General features: G+C 41.7%; 1 protein-coding gene across 1 annotated transcript in view; it reads left to right on the top strand.

Moving 5' to 3' along the window:
- sh3tc2 (SH3 domain and tetratricopeptide repeats 2) overlaps window positions 1–23679 on the top strand; it is a gene marked incomplete at its 5' end in the record, with an annotated part of 34771 nt that overhangs the window by 8195 nt on the left and 2897 nt on the right. The window contains 10 exons of the mRNA XM_080034969.1: window positions 304–499; window positions 1189–1325; window positions 4100–4150; window positions 4576–4889; window positions 5879–6073; window positions 16058–16927; window positions 19303–19523; window positions 19889–20055; window positions 20772–20949; window positions 22085–22235. Coding sequence (XP_079891095.1) covers window positions 304–499; window positions 1189–1325; window positions 4100–4150; window positions 4576–4889; window positions 5879–6073; window positions 16058–16927; window positions 19303–19523; window positions 19889–20055; window positions 20772–20949; window positions 22085–22235 — 2480 coding nt within the window. The remainder of the gene's footprint in view (window positions 1–303; window positions 500–1188; window positions 1326–4099; window positions 4151–4575; window positions 4890–5878; window positions 6074–16057; window positions 16928–19302; window positions 19524–19888; window positions 20056–20771; window positions 20950–22084; window positions 22236–23679) is intronic.

Below are 23679 nucleotides of genomic sequence, written 5' to 3' on the forward strand. Positions count from 1 at the left end.
ATATCAAACTTGCTATAAATGGATAATGGTGGTTGTAGTAGATTTTTTTAAGTAAATGTCACTACTTATGTGATGTCAGACAAACTAATGGAGGCCTTTTATGTCCTTGCACGCAGTCTGATGGAAATACTATATTGTGTTAAATGCTCAGCTCAGCTTAAGGCATTTCCAACCCTATAGTTGTTGACTGTATGTTAAGTCAGTAAATACATGGTGACTAGTCTGAATGTTTGGCGGTATTGAAATCAACCCTCCCTGTTTTTTGGCCTGTGCTCATCCTGTGTTCCTTCTCACATACCTCAGTGACAGGTAGCTGTGTAGCGGTGGTGGACTACAGTGCACGGGGCCCAGACGAGCTGCAGCTGAGTCAAGGAGACACGGTGGAGATCCAGGGTCTGCTGGTCCGAGGCCTGGGCGTGTTCATAGGGACACACACTTCTACGGGTCACACTGGCTTCGTACACAAGGCCCACGTCAAGCCTCTGGAAACCAAACCGCTGTAAGAAGAGCTTTCATGTGTTTAAGCTGTATAGTATAATGCATGGCGTGGCTTGAAAATACTGGTCTGATGATGTTGTGCGTCATGTCAACTTTAAAGGGTAACATTATGCACATTGTTACGTTCAAAATTGTAATTTGGCGATCTACTAGAAACTGTTTTCATGGTGTACTGTCCAAAGAAAACAACTTTATATTTCTCAGTGCAATTGCTGAATCTCCTCTTTGTAGGCTCTTTCTGAAACACCCCGTTAGGCCCCGCCTTCCAAAAAAACCCAGTCTGCTCTGATTGGTCCGGGGATCTGGGGGTGTGGCTTATAACAGGCTGATTTAGTGCTAAGTTTGGTTGGTAATGAGGTGGTTTTTGAACACAGGTTTTCAGAAAGGTGGAGAAAAGGAGAGAGGGTTGTTTTTTTCTAATCTTGACACAACTGGGACACAGTTAATGAAAAAACATTACAAAAATGAACATTTTGCATATCTGCTGACCTTTAAAACACTTCAACTTGATCAAATCAACTGTAGATACCTATTGTGTTTTTATTGTGTTGTGCTAATATTTTCATGAAATCCTATTTATTGTATATTCTGTCCAGTCTGGAGGGCTGAGAAGGCTGAGGTGACCACAGTGGGGATAATGCTGTCTTTGTCCCCCCCCCCCCCCCCCCCCCCCCCCACACACACACACAGAGACGGACAATTGGTCTTTCTGACGGAGGAGGAGCGGGCCAGTCTGGCTCAGGTTAACCCCTGTAGCTCTGAGCCCAGTGACAGTCGGCTGCTGGAGAGGCTCTTCTCTTCTGACATCAGCTCTGTGTACAGGCTAGGTAATGGAACAGCTGGGCTTGAGTTGTTTAGGGGCTGAATTTGTAATCCAGTTGATTGCATATTGCACATTGTAAACTTTTTCATCACATTGCACATTTCAATTCAACTTATCTACTTTTTACTTTCTATTCTATTTTACATATACTGTTTTATATTGCACAGAAAATTCCTTTGCACTACTTAGTATTTAGAATGTATCTTATGTGAATAATGTTGGGTTTTTCTTATGTAAAGGTTCAGTAAGCGGAATAGTCAGTTTAGCTAACTTCCTGTCAGTGACTGCAGTTAACAGTGCCTTGTCCCCATGTCACCACATTAATGCACTGTGGTCTTCAAGAAGAGAGTTATCTAGCATCATCTCAGATGCGTAAGTGTGATAAAACGTGATAAAACATGATAAAAACAATCAAAACAGACATTGGGAAGGATTTTTACCTGCTCCGCCATTGTAGGCGCATACACATTAACCCATCTTTTGCTCTGCACGTGCACCGTCATTGAGATGGGTGCCAGTTTGAAGCGTTCTCTCTTCTGATTGGATACCAGTAGTGGGTTCACAGAAAAGTTTATTTTGCCGATTACATGCACAGAGGGTGACTTAGAGATCGGCTTTATGAAACGTGCACACTGTATAAGTGATCACTGTATGAATAAAGAGCGATTTAACACTTATATTAACATAAATAAATCGCTTACTTCACCTTTAACTCTATATTTTTAATTTAATTTTATCATTCCAACTGCACTGTGGGCCAGAGATAAATGCCATTTCGATTCTGATGTATGTCTTGCATATATCAGAACTGACAATAAAAGACTTTGACTTTTAACGTAGCGCAGGGCTGCACAATATCAAGAAGAAATTGCGATATATGCGCTAACCTTATTGCATATTGCGATGACGACATAACTCAAAATTAATAAACACATAATTAAATATACAGTTCTAATGGCTTTCTACTTTGAGTTCACTGCCAACATAAGGGGTTGATCTACTAAACGTTTGTGTGTTTAAAAACGTGTGCAAACGGGATGTCACCCACAAAAACAGGAGCGACTGTACTCTTGTACGACCTGTTTTATTTGCAGAGAAAGAAGATATTTTATGCTTTTATACTTCTACAAATGTCTTGCCATATTCTCTTACTTTCATCAGTCCTTGCTGTTTTACGGACAGCATTTATTTTCTCACAGATACTCTCCCATATTGCGTTCCTTTGAGTAATATTATTATGAATTGGCTGCAGCTCAACAGTGCGTTGTCCCTCCTCTAATTCCATGGCATTACACTTCTCTTTGCGCTTGCTGTCCCTCTGCTCTCCGTCCAAACGCAGAAACCAGTAAAACTTGCAGAACCCTGATTTGGATCTACTTCCTCTTAACATGTTTTGCACTCCTTGTCATTTGCGCGTTTAATCTTAGTATATCACACGCAGAACGCCCACAAACCAACAGGGCATTCTTTGAGCACTCTTTATTTCTGATCTTAGTAGCAGGCCATAACAGGGGTTTTCAAAGTGTGAGAGAGTGAGCCCCCCCTCAGAGAACAAATTTCAGCGGAGACCCCCCCCCCCCCCCACCCAAAAACAAGTTCTAAATCCCTGTGTTTTGAAAGATCTTTTAATTATTTTAAAAATGTAATTATATTTTTTAAAACATTCTAAACATCTTTGTGCGTTTTTAAACACATTTTTTTAAACATTTTAATTTTAACATCTTTATCGAAGTATGTTTTTGTTTTGCTTTTTTAAAATACATTTGAACCTCTTAATTCAGTGGTTTAATCCTGCTTCCTTTAAGCATCGATAGTAGCGACTGAGCAGTGGAGTGAGAAAGATAGGCAGACAGACTTATCCAAATTATTGAATATTGTTAAATGTCATTCACACACCCAGTGTTTTTTCGCTAGTGCCTCCAATGGGGGCAAATAGTAGCCAGCGGAGAACCAGACCCTCCTAGGGGGGTCCGGGGGTATGCCTCCCCGGGAGATTTTTTTTCACCTTTCTAAAGTGAAATGCATGAATCTGGTGCACTTTGAGAGGAAAATTAAGAGGCTAATTATGAGACACTGGGTCGGGTGAATTAGAAGCTATTGAAGAAAGACACATGGATTTTCCATAATAATATTAATAAAAAAAAGAAAAAATTATGCATGGTCCTCTGGGTTGGGCTTGGTGCTCTTGTTCTTTAACGAGACATATTTCTCTGTAATATAGTGAATGCATGTAATGCAGTGAGAGGAACGAAGCAGAAGAACTCTTGTCCAGCTATGCCGTGATGTTAATATACATTTTTAATTTGAATTTTTTTTACATATTCATCCGCGCCCCCCCTGCCATAACCCCGCGCCACAGTTTGAAAACCACTGTCTTAGTAGATCAACCCATAGACCGTAGACAGTAAGTAGCCTATATGCACAGACTGAAAACAATGAATGAAACAATGAAATACAACATGTGTTTTTTGTTATTATTTATCGATCACTTAAGCCAAAAATCGTCATGCCCATCTGATTGGCCAAATATATTGACAAATAACATGGAATAGGCTACCATTCTTGGCAGTTCAAGCAGTCTTTATTTCAATACGTATACCTTGGATGCTGATATCGCGATAACGATATATATTTTTCGATATATTGTGCAGCCCAAAATAAATACAGTATAGAGCATGTCTATAGAGTGGTACTGTTAGTGATGCATTGTGGGATTTCTTTTTCCCATCCTCAACAGGAAAGTTCCCACTAAAATTGATTTACTTTGTGTGTTTGCAGACAGACTTGATGAGACTGACTTCATGTACATCAGGACTCAGCCCAAACATGGTAATGCTTTACAATTTATCAAGGAAAAAAAATCAGCTGTTTACAAACTTAAAGACCTACTACACTGGTTGAAATATGAAGGTGTATTGAACTCTGAGATCCTATGTAGCATAGATGTGCATACATTTTAGAAATCGGTTCATCCTATCCTAGCCTGAGAAAAGGCAGAAAGAATGTCTCATGGTCTCACTGTCTCCTGTTAATCCTAACCCTACATTTTCACACATGGGAAAATGTAGGGTTAAGATTAGCAGGATAGCTGGGCCAAGGGAAGACTGAGGGAAGGAAAAAACCTCATTCATTATATTATAAAAGCGATTTTATAATGATAGAATGCCGCTTCTGTATGGGTGAAGTATTCCTTTAACACGTTGAAACAGGTAGAGAGAAAATCAAATAGACTTGTGTCTGTGTCCTCTTCCTAGATCTGAAGGTTCCCGCCAGCGCCCGTCAGAGCGTGATGTCGGAGGCGAGTGGGGGGACGCCTCCGTACCACTCCTCTCCCCGCCACTCCGTCTCTCACTCCTCCTGCCCTCGCCTGTCCTTGTATCAGTCCCACAATGCACTGCTGCTGCCCCCGGAGGCCCAGCAGCTCTCCTTCACTCTGGAGGACACCTTCAGAGAGCTCGACGACTTCCAGGAAGACCCGCCTCCCTTCCTGGAGGAAAACAGCTGGGAGGGGGAACAGTCTGAGCTCAGTGACCCCACACTGACTCTGCTCAACCAACAACACTTCCAGGTCAGCGAAAGGCCATGTTTATCAATTCCATCCCTGTGTTCCGAATCTCATACTCTTTCTTTTTTCTATTCCACATACTGCATCCAACAATATAAAGAATCTAGTTAGGATGCAGAAGGCATACTATTGGGACATACTTTTACTTATTAATTTCATCATTACATTGCGCCTTGATCTTGCCTCTTGCATTTATATCCGTCCCATCCCCGTTTGTTTTCATATGGAGGCTCCGTCGATGCGACATCACTTCAGGTTTGCACTGGATTATGGGTCAGACTCGCCCAAAAAGGATGCTGTTTTCAACACTAAAAATCTTGGCCGGGTGTAGTAGACATCCGGGTCTTTCTAACCATCCTAAATCTGGCCATAAGAATCGGGACATACTAAATCTTTTTTCTACCATACTAAATAGTAGAAAGTATGCGATTCGGAACGCAGGGATTATTTGATTTTGATATCGATTGCTTCAAAGTAAGGTTAAATAGTGTGTGGTCAATTCCATTTGAATAAAGGTAGAGTCACAGATTCTGGAGAATGCTTGTTTTCAAAATCACTTTTTGTTTTGTCAAAAAAATCCATTGCATAGGCTATATGTAAAATGGGATGTTGCTACGGTGGCCCCCTTTGTTCGCATACCCTTTTACAGGCTGTGTATTGACACTGGATTTATTTTCAGTGATCACACCGTTCGTACAGGTAAGTGGATCATATCGAGATATTCACTGATTTTGACAAAAAAATAAAAATTGACAACAAGTGTCTCCAGAATCGCCGACTCCAGCATTAATTAGATCTGTTTAGAGTTTGTATTTCTCACACCACACTATGAGAAAGGACAGGCATTTGGCTATTACTCAATAAAAGCGTATCAACACAACGAAAACGAATAACTAAAAACATTTTGTTGTGAAATCTACATTCATTTTGCCAGTACAAAGACAGAAAAAGTGAGCTCATGTATGTTCCTCTTGTGTGTTGCTTTCCTCCAGGAGAGCTTCCTGCCCCTGTACGACCTGCAGTCTTCCTTCCTGTGGGTGACGTTCAGCGGTAGGACAGAGGACGAGCTGCCGGCCCATCTAGAGAGTGTGAGGGAGTGTGCCAAGAGGATGGGCATGCATTGGGCACATCGACGGGCATGCTTCCTCCTCGGACGGCTCTGTGCCCGCAAGCTAAAGCTCTCCCAGGTTTCTATCTTTATTTCTATCATTAATATGTGCGTTCTGTGTCATGGTCTTACTGTATGCTTAGATCCTCCCTAATTGAATGTGTAAGGCAGAGTGAGTCTGTTACAAGACAAATAGCACTATAAGTCAAGGCAAGACACTGCAGGTGAATAGTGTCCACATTTTAAAGGGGAAGTAAGTGATATTTTTTTGTTAATATATGTGTTAAATCACTCGAACGATGACTCGCTGCTCTCCATTGCGGCACTATCTGAATAAGACAGCTACGTGTTCATGTGGTGCACACTAAGAAATCAAGGGACAGGAATGGTCCTTTTTGAAAAATACATAGGCCTAGAATGACATCATTGTTTACCGTAATGGACTCATCACATTTCTAATGAAATGTGTCAGGGACCTTGCACATAATCAAGGCTATGTGGTACTAGACAGGTAGATTTTATTAAGTTGCTCCACAGTTAATATGACAAATTGTATACAACCGTGTATATACATATTTACCTCTCGCAAGATCACCAGATGTTTGGCAAATTTCTGTCCAGAAACAACTCCCTTCTTTAGGAAAACGGATGTCAGTTGGAGGTCAATCGCTGTCCCAACCACGCCATGAAGGTTGTTTCAGAAGGGATATTGTTTTGCGTTGGAATTCAGCATATATCTGTTCTGCGGACAAAAAGACAGAAGACAAAGAGCACTGTGTTCAGTCATTGCCATTCTGATTTTGATCTCCATATTATCAAAAACCATATCTGAGAGCAGTGGCGGCTCCTGACAATAATCTCAGGGGGGGCAATTGTTGCCATGATGGGAAATATGACCCAAAATTAACCTAAATCAGATAGCATATGACAATGTCATATTGCATTTAACTGTTTGTTTTTCCTGTTCATCTGTCATAACCACTCTGGCAACATTAGACAAGCATTGCACTGTACAGTATTTTTGGAAATTAAGTTAGTTAATTTCTTGAATAAAATTATTTTAGCTCTAAAATGATTTAATTATCCGGCTGTGGCCATCACAGATAACTTGTCATCTACGAGTGTGCTCCTCAGATAGGCTTCCTTTAAAAGTTAGGAGACAAAAATGGATGCTGGCATAGCATGTGCAACATTGACAGTGCTAATCATCACATTGGTTTGGGTTACTACTGTCCACAGCACTTGGTAGGCGGGTTTATGTCGGACGGTGAAAGCAGCTGTCAGCTAAACGACGATCAACAGCTGATCGCCGTTCAACTGCCGATCAGCTGTTGAACGGCGCTGGCTCGTATGCAGATTGATGTTTAATGTTTGTTTTACCTTTTCTGAGAGATGATGCATAGGGGTGACACCCAAAGTTATCCATGCGGTCTCTGTGCTGCCATCAGGATGGATAAAAAGCCAGTATATAGTCCATAATCATCATGCAGCGGCAGCAGGACAGAGCGTTAGCGCATTAGCATCCTGCTAGCCTCGTTAGCCGTTCAAACGAGCCCCGTGAAAATCCGCGTTTATACGATCCCCCAATCCATCTTGGTAGATACTTGCTTGATGGTTACATTTTGTCTGGGAAAGACCTAGTCCGAGTCCGATCAAGTAAGTAGCTTGCCAACCTAGCCTGAGTTGATATAAAGTTGTGTTGGTCTTGAATATGACCGCTCTGGGCTGCATACTGGACATGTGACTGTATCAGTCACTGTAATTGGTTTATTGTTTACTGTACGTATGACGACAACACGTTAGGGCGAGCACCCCCGGAACCCATAGAGATTGCATTGCGAGGCTTGCAGTTTGAAAAAAAAAGTTTTACATTGATGTCTATGAGAGCGCTGGGGGCGATTTTCAACCAGCCCGACATCGCCCCAGAGTGACGGTACAGAGCACAGACGCTGATTGTACAATGATATTCAGACTTAGATGCAGGTAAAAACTGTATTGAAATCATTATTAATACAAAAAAAAAAAAAAAATCATCATTATTATTCATTATTATATTTTTGTTTTTTGCTGATATGGCTCAAGGAGGGCGGCGCCCTATCGCCCTCTATGGGCGAGCCGCCACTGTCTGAGAGGATGTTACCTATTTACATAAGGGTGCACTCACACCATGCAATCCGTACCATGACCAAGCCCTGTTGCCCCCTAAAGTCTAGTGTGTTCTCCCAGTGCTCCTGCCACACACACACACACACACACACACACACACACACACACACACACACACACACACACACACACACACACACACACACACACACACACACACACACACACACACACACATACTTATACAACTCACAATTGACCTTACATTTAGATCCTGTTGAAGACTATCACTGATATTACTTATTCTACCTATTGTCCACTGCTAATTCTAAATCTTAAAGCTCACATATTATGCACTTTGCTGTCAATTTTATATGGTCTAAGTAGTCCCTAATACTTATTTTTTTAGATGTTTGCTGAAAAACCCATTCAGATCCTTTATTGTTAACTCGACACCATTGAAAATGAGGGTCACCCCTCAATTGGTCTCTCGAGGATAAATAAAAGTTAAATGAAAATGAAATGAATTGTAGCAAGCCTCTATACCCTGATCCTCTGGTCTCAGGATGACCTATATTTGTGCGATCTGGCTGGCCCCTCCCACCTCTCTGCCGGGCTTTCTTTATGTCCATGGGGCTCTCCCACCGTCTCTGCCGTGCTCTCGCGATACTAGAGAGACACTGCGTGACTGCGAACACAGTGTTTACCCGGCCGGAGCTAAGCCATACTTTGAGAACAGTTTGACATGACCTGACATGATTAAAACCAGTGAAAACAGTAGCTTCAAAGTTTGATTTCTACAGGAATATCTTCCCATCCTTTGTCATGTTAAAAACGAGTCATTTTCAGACTGCTGTGGGGAATATAAACAGCGTGTTATGAGCAAAACTTGGTGCTACAACCGAAGCTACATGGGCGCTAACGCTAAAAATAAGACTCAGACGATAAAATAAACTAAAAATACCACTAAAATCAGTGAAAAAAATATCTTCAAAGTTGACTTCCACACTATTAAGTTCCAATCCTTTGTCCTGTTAAAAACGAGGCATTTCCAGACTAGTGTGGGTAATAGAATTATGTTTTTATGAGCAAAAGCTGAATGCTTGTCCCAAAGCTAAATAGCTATACACCAGTCAGGCAAAAATACCAATAAAACATTTCTTTCAGTTTCACTGTTTGAAAAAACCCACAAGTAGCTTCCTATCCGTTGTGTTATTAAAAACTAGGCATAGAGTGCTGTGGTTAAGATAAATTAGTGGAGTATGAGCAAAAGCATTCTGTGTTGGTGTATGTAACATTCAGGCTGTAGGCTACTATGGGCATTCTTGTCGCTTAGCGGGTAAAGCAACATTGCTGTCACTCGGAAAATTTTCCATCGGATCTCGGGGCCGTGGACCAATAAGAAATGGGGGAGGGGAGTTATCATAGACTACTGCACGGTGGACGTTTCTGGGGGGGGGAAGCATGGCCATATAAAGAAAATATGGGGATGTGGCTGTGCCGACTATTACGTAATAGTCGGCGAGAATTCTGACTGGAGTATATTGGGGGGGGGGGGGGGGGAGGGGGGGAGTTTTCAGAAAGGGGGAGAGTGAGAAAAGGAGAGATTGTTATTTTTTTTGATATTTTGGCCGTCTCTAGGCACACCGTGGACTCATGGATATGTTGGAACACATTTAAAAAGTGCATTTAGCATAATATGTGACCTTTAAAGATAAATTGTGATACCTATTTTCTTAACAATTAAGGCAAGCATAGTAAGTAATCTAACAATTCGTGGACTAATAGCAAAATATGATAAAGTAAAACACATCATTATTATTATAACAATTCCAATGGCCAATCATTTTGTGACGGTAATGTGATCTCACAAATGTTACCTGTTGAAATGATTCAATCGCAATTAGAATTTTGCCACGTGCTATAGTCTAGTGGCAAATAAGTAAAAACAAACAAAACAAAAAAACTAAAACAATAACTAGTTTAATTAAAATATTACTAAAGAATGTAACTAAAACCAGTAAACAAATGGTTACGTTCAGTGCATACGGGAAGTATTTACAACTCTTCACTTCTTCCACATTTATTAATTATGCAGACAGCAGTTCAGTGCTTTTTATTTACAGCCACAGGCACATGAATACGTGTCTCTTCTGAGTTGTCATGTATCAGTGCACTAAAGAGAGGGAGGTTACAGTTTTGAATGTAATACCCAGTTGACAACTCGTGGTTTTAGGTCTAAACGAAAGGGACAAAATAGGCTATAGGTGGGGGTTTATGTAATAAAAAATCATGGAAGCAGAAAAGGGGGGAGAGAGAGAGAGAAAGAGAAAGAAAAATCTGAAACAATCTTTGTATAGCTTGTTTGTTGCCTTATTAGGGGGAGGGACTGTTGCGGGCACATGTATACGATCCATTCCCTGTTTGTAATCTTTTGTTTACTAGAGCTAAATGTTGACATGTTGTAGCTAAGTTAAGCAAGTGTTATGTTAGTAACTACACTTCCCAGCACCTTAGCGCCACGATGTGACGTCATGGTGGAAGTGCGAGGGACTGTTTGAAATTGGACAGCAGCCGTGCTGTTCGAGAGACTAAATGTTTGACAGACTTGCCGACAACACACAAAGAGGATCTGTGCTTGACAAGCTTACCCCACCTTTAAATGAGAGCTATCACTGGGGCTAATAAACTCATAGAAGGCATACTTTATTGTTTCCATCGAACTCCCATGAAAACTAATCTGAACAAAAGGGCTGCAGCTTAGCAACTGTTGCTAGGCTACAGCTTTTTAGTTTTTTTGTGTCACTTGTGATTGGTGGAGCTTCTGGAACAGGTTTCCTTTGATCTCTGAGCTGGCTGGTTTGAGGGGCGGAGCTTCAGGTGCATTATCCCTTTAATCTCTGAAGATCCTTTGATCTCAGGTTGTGATGATGTCATCTGAACATTAGACTTTCAATTCTAGGGAATTCCTTTGGTCAAACTATTCTTGGTCTTCTTTGCAGCCGGTCGCATACTAACCAAACAGTTTGTGAAAACTAAAAAAAACAAGGAGTTTAGAAAAGAAAAAAGAAAACGCATCAAACAAAATGGATCAAAATATGGAAGTTGTCCCCATTAATGGAGCTGTACCAGTTCTGACAGAGGAGCTGCCGCAGTTTTCAGTGGATGGGGTTCGTCCACTGATAGAAAACTTTTTTGATCATATGACAGAGGAACAGTGGACCCTTTTAAGATCAGGGACTCCTGAGGAGGCCACTAAGATATTGTTGGCCGACCTGCTGTTAGATGTTATAGCAGCAGTTGTAAAGGCACTTGTGGTAGCTCTCAGGGGCATCAATGCTATTGTGTCTGAGGAGTTTGTAGTTACTAATCTGGGACAGACACTCCCTCAGTGCTTCGCCGAGATTCTCGAAGTAACGGACCAGGTTGTGAGTGACAGCTCAAAGCGGCTCACAGACCTGATGGGTCAGGAGATAGCAGATAGTGTAAACTCTGCCATCTCCAGCAGTCTGGGCAGGGCAGAGCCTATAATTAATCAGCGTGTCACTCCCCCACGCAAACTCAACGCTATGGTCAATAATGCCTGTAAAATGGTACAGGCATTCGGAGGGAAGCTGAAGGTGTTGTGCTCTCCGCGACCACTTAGACAGAGGAACAGTGAAGAGAAGCAGGAATTGGTAGTAACTGATGACTGCTCTCAGTCAACAGTCGGAACCGTAAGAAGCCAGACCCCGGATAAGGTTTCCTCACACGAAAGCTTGGTGACAGCAACCACAAAGGCTGTCCAGGAGCTGATTAGAAAGGAGGTCAATGACATGATGGAACCTCTTTTGGATGATGTTTCGGACTCTGACTATGAGCTGCTGCACAAAGAAACCTCCATGGAGATTGATTCTGCAGCAGATGACATTGCTCAGGTCATAATTGAAAAGAGTTCAGAGGAGGCAGAAGCAAAAGATGCAAGTCCAGAATCAGAATCCACACCAAAGGGCAAACCAGCCATGAAAGGTGTCGGATGCAAGGTGAAGAACTTCCTTGCAAAGCGCTTTGCCAAAGCTACAATCTATCACATAGTGACAAAGCTTACAACTAGATTCAACCTTGACCCAAAAATTGAAAGTACAAAGTCAATGGAGACACTAATAGATAGTGTTAACTCTCTGCTTATGACAGAGGAGGGTGAACAACAGGGTGGAAAGGAGGTTGGTGTCTTCCGTAGATTTAAAAATGTTTCCAGCGATAAAATGCTGGTATTTACTCAAGGACTATCAGATCTCCTCTACATTCACATTACGGATGGGATGACACCAGAGATCACCCCAGAAACAATTAGGAGCGGGGCAACCTGCAGGAATGTGTCTGTTCCTTCTTCACACGACGACATGTATGCGACAATAAGGACCAAAGTGTGGGGTTTTGTGGCAATGATGGGCTGGTGGGTAAATACCCAGGTACTCCGCCACAGTAGAAGGGTGACGCAGGCCTTAATGGAGGCTGGGCCACCAGCACAGTTGCTGGTGGAGGTCACCACCGTGGAGGTGAGTGACCCTTTACCAACTGAAGTTGTTTTAGATGTAATGGCACACGCCATGGAGGGGAGTGACTCCATACCAACTGAAGTTGTTCTAGATGTAAAGGCACAGACAGTGGAGGTGAGTGACTCCATACCAACTGAAGTTGTTTTAGATGTAAAGTCACACGCCATGGAGGTGAGTGACTTCATACCAGCTGAAGTTGTTTTAGATGTAAAGTCACACGCCATGGAGGTGAGTGACTTCATACCAACTGAAGTTGTTATAGATATAAAGGCAAAGGTAGATGTAAAGGCACAGACAGTGGAGGTGAGTGACTTCATACCAGCTGAAGTTATTATAGATATAAAGGCACAGACAGTGGAGGTGAGTGACTTCATACCAGCTGAAGTTATTATAGATATAAAGGCACAGACAGTGGAGGTGAGTGACTTCATACCAGCTGAAGTTGTTTTAGATGTAGAGGCAAAGGTAGATGTAAACGCGCAGGAAGAAAAACGAAAGATGATTGTCAGGGTTTTTGTTGAGAAACTAGTTTCGCGTACATTAAGCAAAGCTAAAATTAGCTGGACGATTGGTAACATAGAGGGCATCATCCAGCGTATCTTCGAAAACACATGGGCAGAAGTTGAGGGAACAGATTTTAACATGAGCCAAAAAACATTTAGGAAACTAGACAAGGTAATACTGAAGGACCTGTGCAAAAAGTGGGGCTGTGCAGAGATGGTGCTGGTGTCAATGTATTCAGGAGAACCAGAACTTGAAAAATGCATTGCCTCATTTTTCGGGTATTACTTGATTGTACCACCAACAAAGCATGGCATCATCTGCAGGTTCCTTTCATCTACTCTCAGAGTCATGTCAAAGCCCTTTACTAGAAATAGGTATTAGGTGAAATGTAGCATTCATCTTGAAGGAAAATGTTTAATTTTTTCTTTCAAAATGAATACAATACAGATGTCAAGTCCTGCCTCAAGTCCAAGTCATCTATCTTCTCCTCTGTTGTTACCGTAATGTTGGGCAGGACTTGGGTTCATAGGGCCACCTCAGTGTGACATCATAGGGTTAACTCCGGGTGCTCCGGTTTCCCGAAAACCAAAGCAATTAGACACTATAGCTATTGGTTTCATTAATAAGATCTTGGAACATTTATCATCTCATCTTCATCTGACATGAGATGCCATCTTTAGATGCTCTTCCTTTGTGGGCAAGGTCCTCTTCATGCCCTTAACTGCAGCTTTCAAACTTAGAATTGAGTATTAGGTGAAATGTAGCATTCATTTTGGGGGAAATGTTTTGATAATCATTTTTTTTCAGAATGAATACAATAGAGAGCTGAAGTCCTGCCTCTAGTCACTAATCGATTTTCTCATCTGCTGGCTTCTGCCATCATAGGGTTTTACTCCGGGTGCTCCGGTTTCCCGAAAGCCACACAGCAATTAGACACTAGCTATTGGTTTTATTAATAAGAATTTGTAACATGTATCATCCAATTTCATCGTCAGGCAGGACTTGGGTTATTGGGTTCGGGTGGGGGGCGAGGGGTGACATATTATAGCAATACGAACCAAACTATTAGGTTTCATTAAAAAAAAAACTGTAACAGCTTCAATAACAACAACAACAACTGTTCAATAAAAATATTAAAATTAAAATTTCTGCCTTTCTCTCTTGTCATTTACTGTCAACATATAATTCACTCTGAATTCACTTCTGTGTCAAAAACAAAGAAAACAGTGTTCTTTTGCTGCTTGTTATTTCTTGTGAAATTCACTTGCATCATCAAAACAATAATTTTTCCTTACAATTATGAACCAACATTCTTAGAAATTAATACTTAGTAGATCCAGTAGGGTTCGATTGTTACATGGTTCCAATTAACTCTCAAAAGCTTCTTGCTGACCCTAACCCCGACCCAAATAGCGTGGCTTTATTGTTTGAAAGTTACTCCAGCAGTAACATCCAAACACAAATGCATTTTAAATGTAAACATTTATTTTTTTATTATTATTTATTATTTGTGTGTGTGTGTGTGTGTGTGTGTGTGTGTATGTGTGCCTGTCTCTAGCTATGTATTTAGTCCTGAATTGACTATGGACTATTTTACACCTAGTTAATTTATAATAGCCTAGGCCTATTGCAGTAGGCTACCTCCTTAATATTTTTGTTAGTTAACTTGGACTATTAATAATGTTCACAGACAGAATGCTGTTAGAACTGAAGAGGTAGGCTACTGACTTGGCATGGGTGAACGTGTTCTTGTTATATTCTGATTCTACATACACTGCCCGGCAAAAGAAAGTCACATTCAAATATCTTGTTGGACCATCTTTAACTTTGATTAAGGAACATATTCGCCGTAGCACATTTTGATAAGCTTTATTTGGCGCATAAGGTTGCTTAGAACCTAGACCTGACCCACTGAAGCAACCCCAGGTCCTACTGTACACACTGCCACACAGGCTTGTACAGTAGGCACTAGACATGATGGGAGCATCACTTCATCCACCTCTCTTCTTACCCTGATGCACCCATCACTCTGGAACAGGATCAATCTGGTCTCATCAGACCACTCAACCTTTTTCCATTGCTCCAGAGTCCAATCTTTATGCTCCCTGGAAAATTGAAGAATTGTATCCTGATAAGGCCCAATGATACGTGTTTTCTTAAGGCAACACAGCTGTATAGTCCATATCCCTTATGTTCTGTTCACATTGTGCATGTGGAAATGTTCATACTTCCACTATTAAACATAGCCGGGACGAAGGAGGGGACTGCTTACTGCAGTCACTGACAGGAAGTTAGCTAAAAGGACCATATCACTTACTGCTCCTTTAACTTATTCTGTAGATATAAATATGAAACTTTGCCAGTTGGCTACTTAAATTAAGAATTACTTTTTGTATAACATCTTTTTAAGAAATGTTTTATTATGTGTACATTTGCATCTCTTTAAAAAACTAAAATCTTGATCTCTTTTTCATTTGTAAAACATATTAGTGTCAGTGTTTTACAGAACATATTTAGGATACAGCATTATATAAATCAAAATATACTACAGGTACAAAACATGCATTTTTCATGTTTTTCAGACCAACATGTATCATGAATCAGACAAGTACCAACATATGAACAAACACTTCTGTTATAACCTTCGGAATAGAATGATTATGAGAAGTTAAGTTGATGCAAGTGCAAGTTAAGATTTTTTGTTGAGATGACATTTAAGACGGTTTTATAGGAGAAATATACTTATACTATATACTGTAAATATACTGTATGAAATAAGACATGTTATGGAAGCAGAATTGACCAGTGGTTGAAAAAACAATGCTTTTCCCTGCTCTATCTTGCCTTTTTAATCTTTAAAGAATTATCACTCGTCTACATGTATTTGAACTAAACTTCTGCATATGTTTGTCCAGGCTCGTGTGTATTATGAGGAGGCTCTGAGTGTCCAGGTGGACAGCAGCTTCTCCGACACCCCTCTCCTGGTGGCTCTCTTCACCAACCTCACCGCCGTTTACCTCAAGCAACGCATGACCGACAAACTGCCCCAGACCCTGGAGAAGGCGGGCGCCCTGCTCCTCTGCCTGCCCTGCCACACCTTCACCTCCACGGACGAGCTGGAGCTCCTGTACCTCCTGCTGAGGAGGTCGGTGGTGATGGGGGACAAACACCTTGAGGCCCGCGTCTGCTACCTCATCTCTAACCTCTTCCTGCTCCTGAGGAAGACCGACGACGCCCTGCCCTTCGTGGAGCGCCTCCAGTTTCTCTCGGCCACTCTCTCCGCCGCACGGGGCCAGGGTCCCATCACTCCTCTGGACCTCAACTGGCTCTTGAGCTGGCTCTACCATCGGAAATACATGCCTTACTTAGCGCTAGCCTCTTTGAGCTTGAATTCGAGGCAAGACCACTCGCTCCAAGACGCCTTCCAGAGGATGGAGCTGTTTATGAGGAACTCTGTCCGACTGAACCCGTGCTGGAAGGAAGGCACCTCCCTGCTCCCTGCACAGATAGTGGTTTACCTCCAGCAGGCCCTGGCTATAGCTGAGCAAGGAGAGGACGCAAAGACCCAGAGGGACCTGTGCCAGGGCTTGGCCACAGTCTACCAGCAGCATAACGCTCTAGATAAGGCGGTGCTCTGTGCCCAACAAGCTGTGGAGATCGGGGGCCGTATTAACGAGGAGGAGGAGGGCTTTGAGGCGGCTGTGCTGCTGGGCTGGATGCTGGTGCTGACAGACCAGGCTGAGAGGGCCCAGGATGTGCTACAGCCACTGCTCAAATCACTCCAGGTACAAAGCAGCTTTCATAGAAGCACTCTGTTCAAATTCTACAATGTATGGCCAGGTTGAGGATATCAAAGGTGGGATAAGCGATTATGGAGTTGTCAAGATCACTAGGAGTCAAGATCAGATAATATCTCCTCATGATCCACTACGTGTCCATACTGTGTGTGGGCTGAAGACAAATCCAGTGTCTACTCTGTACACAGCCAAGAGTCTGTAAAGGGGCATGTTTTTTTATTTTGTTGACATACAAGTTTACAGAGCCTTTACAATACACACACAGTATGGACAGGTAGCGGACGGTGAGTAGATATTCATAGATTTTGACAAAAAGTGATTTTACAAGTATTCTCCAGAATCACTGAGTCATAATATTACGATAAGAAAAGTCATAGCCTGTTAGGAGAAAGAGGTCGTAGGTTTAGGCTGTTATTTTATTTATTATTTTTCATACTGCTTTAACATGAGGAACGTGGAGCACATGAAGTTATCGCCTACTTTAACCCCATTTTACGGACATTTAATTTTTCTTTTTTTCTTATAATTTTGGCTGTGTTCATGCATATGGCATGAAATCTGGTGAGAAAGTGTATTTTTATATGATAATGTTATTTCCAGCTCAGCTCTTACAGTAAGGCTAAAATACACTATATACAAACAAGAGTTACATTCAGACTGCTAAGGTCCATAAAACGTCCATTAACACCCATTCAAACACCATTTTTTTCAACTCACTGCCATTAAAGCACAATTCATGCATTTTTTTATATCTGGGTGTCAAGCTGGGCTTCTACCTTGGAATTTATCATTTTTACTACTCTCCACCATATTACGTCATTATGACCATATTTGGCATATGGAGAAAAAACAGGCTATTTCCAATAGATGGCACTATCACTATCCACCCCCTTCCTCTCCCTTTATCTTTAACCCTGAGGAGTATGTGGGTGTGTGTGTGCACGTGTGTATGTGTGTAAGGGTGTGTGTGTGTGTATCCATGACCTATGACATTATGAGCAAAAGGCTAGTGGTTTTCAATTGGCATTGTTTTCATTCACTCTGAATCCTCTTTGGAGAGCTGGGATGTTTCCTCTGATAAATAAATAAATATACTCCTGCTGCCACTGGAATGGTACAGGGACCCACCTGTTACACGTTAATGGAGGTTTCAGACACAGGAAGGTATTTCTCTCCTGCAGTGTCCGTGTCAGATTCCTATTGCTCGCTATCAGAATCAGACTCCATCACTGTTTCCAAAGCTTCATGCACTTCTTGTGTAAAGGCTCCCTCCATATTGCCAGGTAAGAAATAACTAGTTCCACAGGTTGCTTTGTATAAACTCTGGCTTCAATGGCAGCTGTGTAAACACCTCAACGATTTGTTATGTGTCTCTGAAGGCTGCACCTTTGATGTGATTGAAGATGACCCATGTTTTCATTTATTTGAAGCAGTGCACTGCACATGCTTGTGTGTATGGACCTCAGGTAGGTGTGTGTCCTCTGCATTTTTACAAAGAAATCTTTAGAGGGATTTACAACTTCTGCATGAAAAACTTTACTTGGAACAGAGCGAATGAAAACAGTGACACTTGAAAACCACTAGCCTTTTGCTCATAATGTCATAGGTCATGGACACACACACACACACACACACACGCGCACACACACACACACACACACACACACACACACACACACACACACACACACACACAGTCTCTCTCATACACGCAATTTTATTTAGCCAATGATGTTCCTGTTACACTGTTCCTGGCTGATTCACTGTTCACTTCTGGAAAAGAGTGGAAAATGTACATGGACTGCAGGTGAGGTTCTTTTCCTAACACAGAAATTCAATTTATGATGAATACTGATGTTGGTTTAAAAATCAAGTCTAAAAAAGTTGGAAATATATCGACGTATAATATTTTTTATAGCTACCTTTTTGAAAAGTCCATTTTACGTACCTTATCGGTATAAGTGTCAGTTTATTACACTGTACACAAAATAATAATGCCTAAAAATCTGTGTTGCTGCTCAGCATTGACATATCTCAGGCCTAATAATTCAACAAAAAAAAATAATGTATAATATTTTTTATAGCTACCTCAATGAAATGTCCATTTTACGGACCTTAGCGGTACGAGTGTGCCTAATATTATAACGGGCCCTAAGGGAAATCGTCAACAAGTTTTCATAAATTGCTGTTGACTGTGTGTGGCACGGCCCAACACCTAAGAAGAACAGAGGTTGACAAGGACAATGGACTATCTATTTTCGCCTCTGTTTTTCTTGGTTAGCAGTAATTTGTTAAACTGAAGTCTGTTGTTTTTTTTGCTTGTAAAAATCTGTGCTTGTGTGTATGCATGCGTCTCTCTCCAGGGCACAGACAGTCCCACACAGCGAGGCGTGATCCACAACCTCTTAGCGTTGAGTCTGAGGCGGCAGGGCCGCGTCCCGGAGGCGGGCTGGCATCTCCACTCTGCCCTGCTCATCTCCAGGGAGAGCGGGAACCAGAGGAACCAAGCCCTGGCACTGGCCAACCTCGGCTGCCTCGCACTGGATGTAGGGGCCTCCTGTGTGGCGGAACGCTTCCTGGTCAGGTCAGACACCTGTCTTGTTGTTAAAAAATAAGAGAATACATTACATGTCATTTAGCAGACGCTTTTTTCCAAAGCGACTTACAACTGGAGCACACATTCATACACCGATAGCAGCAGCTTACCACGCAGGGTGCAAGCTAACTATCGGGAGACATATTAGTGTTCAGTGTTTTGCTCAGGGGCACTTGGACATGTGGCGGGGAGAATGGGGATCGAACCACCGACCCTGTAGTTGCGGGTCCACCACCCTATCCACTTCGCCACAGCCACAGAAGACCAGTTTAACTAATGTAAAAAAACAAAGAAAAAAACAAAAGGGAAGTACAAAATCAAAGTTATAATGATGATGGTCATTGTATTACCAGATCCCTGCGTCTCTTTCTGGAGCTGTGGGAAAGCCCCACGGATGAGGAGCACGTTCAGACCTACCTGTGGCTGGGCCGCAGCTACAGAGACAGGGGGAGGAGTCACGCCATCAGGACCAGTTATGAAATGGGGCTACTCATTGCGCTACATGCCAGAAACTTACACAGTAAGTAGAAGTCCACGCAACTAAAAAGGAATAGTTAAAAAAAATTTGGAACATACCACCAGTTAGTTCTCAGAGGAATATATCTGCTTATTTGCATATTTTTTCATCCAAACACATAAGAGATAAGGTATGTGCTGAGCAGGACATTCTATTGTTGAAAGCAACACCTTTCAAACCCTGATGGAATAATTTTGTAATGGCAACACTTCTAATACACTGAACTAACATATACAGTATGTGACGAGCTAAATCTAGCCTCAGCCATGCAAATGTATAATAATCTTTATTAAGGACTCAGATGGTCCACTCACATCCACCATACACACACACACATAGAACACATTAAAATACATTACTCAATAAAATACTGTACTAAAATAGGTGCAAGCTATCATGCCAATGCTTTCGAAGTCTGGATGTGAACCTAAAGCCCATCATAGGGTTGGTTAAGGCTATAATGATGCTATTTTCTGATAAATCCAATCGACACATGAATTTGAACATTAACTTTCGTAACAGTGCCTGACATGTAGGTACATTAGAGGACACAAATAACTGGCTAGCACTGTGCCACCTAGGAACACAGAGCAACATCCTCATGGCATCATTATATGCCACTCTAAGCCACTGTAATCTTTTTTTTAGCCTTGTAAACAGATCAATGTATTTAGTGTCAGGGGCAACAGGTCACCTATGTATTTGCTGTTTACTTCTAGGTCAGATGGTGGTGGCCAAGGTGCTGAGTCGTCTGTATGCTGACATGCTGCTCTATGGACAGAGCATTGTCTACTTTGAGCACTGTGTGTCCGTCTCCAGAGAGCTGAAGGACAAGAGGCTGGAAGGAGAATATCTGGAGATCCTCAGCAGCCTCTACCTCTCACTCAACACTGAAAAGTCAGTCCCTGCCTCTCCCCTAACCCACTCCCACTCAGTCTCACCCCCTGAAACACACATCCAGCGTCTACTGCACGTCCAACTTTCTTTTCTGTCTGAGGCGCGTCCGCAGCTACACACCACTTCACCTCACAGAAAATGTGAAGAAAAAAAAGAAAGAAAAAAAAGAAAGGCAACGAGACACTAGGATAACTGTCAAAACTCAATATTAATCATATGCATAAGGCCACCTTTACAAGACACTGGTCTCACCAAAAACAGAAAAATATTTCCCTGGCCAAAGTGGCGGGTGGTCTCAATAACTTGCTTGTCGCATAGACTTAAATGTCCCCACATTTGGCGAGTGTTATATTTGAGCCCTGCACGAGACTCTCTGCTGATCACAGTAATGGTGCAGCAGGAGACACTGTGCATGTTGTCTTCTAACTTAAATAGCGTTTGACCATTTGACAGCTAACAGGCCTACGCATGTATGGAGTGGAGCCGTGATGTCATCGTAATCACAGGGAACGCCATTGCTGTTCACATGGTGACGCTGGAGTTGCATTTTGAAAAACATTCCACTCTTGAACCTGGTTTCAAAAGTGTACGTTTTCAAGACTGCAAATGCTGTTATCATGGAAAAGATAGGCCCCATATGTAAAAATACTTTTGCTTTTGTATTGAAATCGTTACCGTATAGACATGGCCTAAAACCAGAGCGTTTTTTAAAACAGCATACCAAAGTGGAGACATTGGACACTTAAACTGGAGGTTTTGGGAAACGCTAGAATTCAATGTGTGCATGGCAATGTTGTTTCCTTCTACTGATTATGCTCCAAACTCGCTCATGAAGACGCTCAATGTGCATGCTCACAATCTTCTTCTTTGGTGTTTGCCTTGACACATTATTGTCACCTACTGGCCTGACATGAGTACGTCAGTGTTGTCAATAGTTTTTTGAAGTGTCTGCATGTACGGAGAATATTCTAAAACACTGCCCTGTCTATGAGAAGTGGGAGGAATGTGTGTTTTTTAATATATATATTTGTGTACATGTGGACATGGTCTTATTCTCTGTCCATCTTTTTCACAATATTTGTGGTTTTACAGTAAGATCAAAACAAGTCTCACTTTTCTGGTTTGTGGATTGCAGATCGTCTCGTAAATCCCTGGACTACACCAAGCAGAGCTTGAGGATTTCTATTGATTTGGGCAAGAGGGAGGAGGAGTCAGAGACCTGGCTACAGGTGGGACGCATCTACTACCTCATCCAGGAGGACGAGCTGGCTGACATGTACCTGCAGGTGAGGAGGGAGGGAATACATGACAGTGTCTAGGTTGGAATCTTATTTATTTTTAAAGGGACACTGTGCAACATTGTAAGTAATTTATTAGCTGAAATCAATATCCTCTTTTATAAATATGTCCTCATTGGTGTAAAATCACCTCTGCCAATAATCTGAATTATCCTCCTGAGCGGAGAATTACAAATATTAATATTACATTTTGTACATTGAGCAGGCAAGTCTTATGGAGGCATCCATGTGTTTGGAATGTCATCAGGTGCATTGTTTAGAATATAGAATTGTTCTTGTCCTTGAAGGCCACTGTAGCTTCTGTTATTATTCAAAAGGGGTGGGGTTACCCAGGGAGCGTAGCATTCTAGAACTTTCTTGATGATGTCATATTACACAGTGCCCCTTTAAAGGTGCAGTGTGTAATATCTGAATAATAATATATTGGCATCTAGTGGTGAAAGTTCTAGAATGCAACGCTCTCCCTTTCGAATAATAACAGAAGCTACAGTGGCCTTCAAGGACGAGAACAATTCTAAATTCTAAACAATGCACCTGATGACATTCCAACCATGACGCTTCCAACATGGTGGCACACAGGTGGTCTATGGTATGGATAAATATGGAAATATAAGAGACTTCTAAGGGGGGGGGGATTAAAAAAAACAAAAAAAACAGCTATTATACACTAAATTAAACGTAGCCTACTTATGGATATTATAATTATTTTCTACCAAGTCTGCTATGAAAAAAATCCCAAAATTCTACACACTGCAGGTTTAAGAACACAAACACACAACTGTAAAAGTGAACACACAAACAAAAGACAAAATAAACAGCTAACATGGCATACTTTACTTAACAGGTTGCTAAGGACATTGTTTAAACTAAAGGTAAATGTTAAGCAAAAACTAAAAAGTCAAACGGGTGTCATGAAGGTCACTTCAGAGCCGCTATAGAGTCCAGGAAAGGCTGCCATATCTGCTTACATTTTTCTGCTTTCCCCGAGATCTCATAACATATTTTTTCCGCATATACTAGAGTGCTAGAGAACTCCATGAGCCACATATCAAAGCAGGGGGCTGTCTCCTTATTCCAAACTTAAACATTTATTTGTTAGCGATAACCATCCCATACTGGATATACACAGCTTTCATACGAGCTAGAGTCTCTAGTTGTTGTGATGAGCCTAGCATGACTATTTCTTGGGATCAGGCTGGTTATGCGGGCTACAACAGTGGCGTTCATTGCATATTGACACTCATATCTGAACAGCAGAGGCAGGAGCTTTGTCACGTCTTCACAACGCTGCCAGTGTTCATATTTTTTTTTATGTTACCTAATGATTTATCTGCATTCTTGTAAATAATTGTTATACAAATGTAACTTTTGATAAACACAAACATTACTACCAGTGGTCTTACATGGTAACGCTGGATAAGTAGTCATGACA

This window comes from Ammodytes marinus, assembly GCF_949987685.1.
Source record: "Ammodytes marinus genome assembly, chromosome: 10".
NCBI lineage: Eukaryota > Metazoa > Chordata > Actinopteri > Uranoscopiformes > Ammodytidae > Ammodytes > Ammodytes marinus.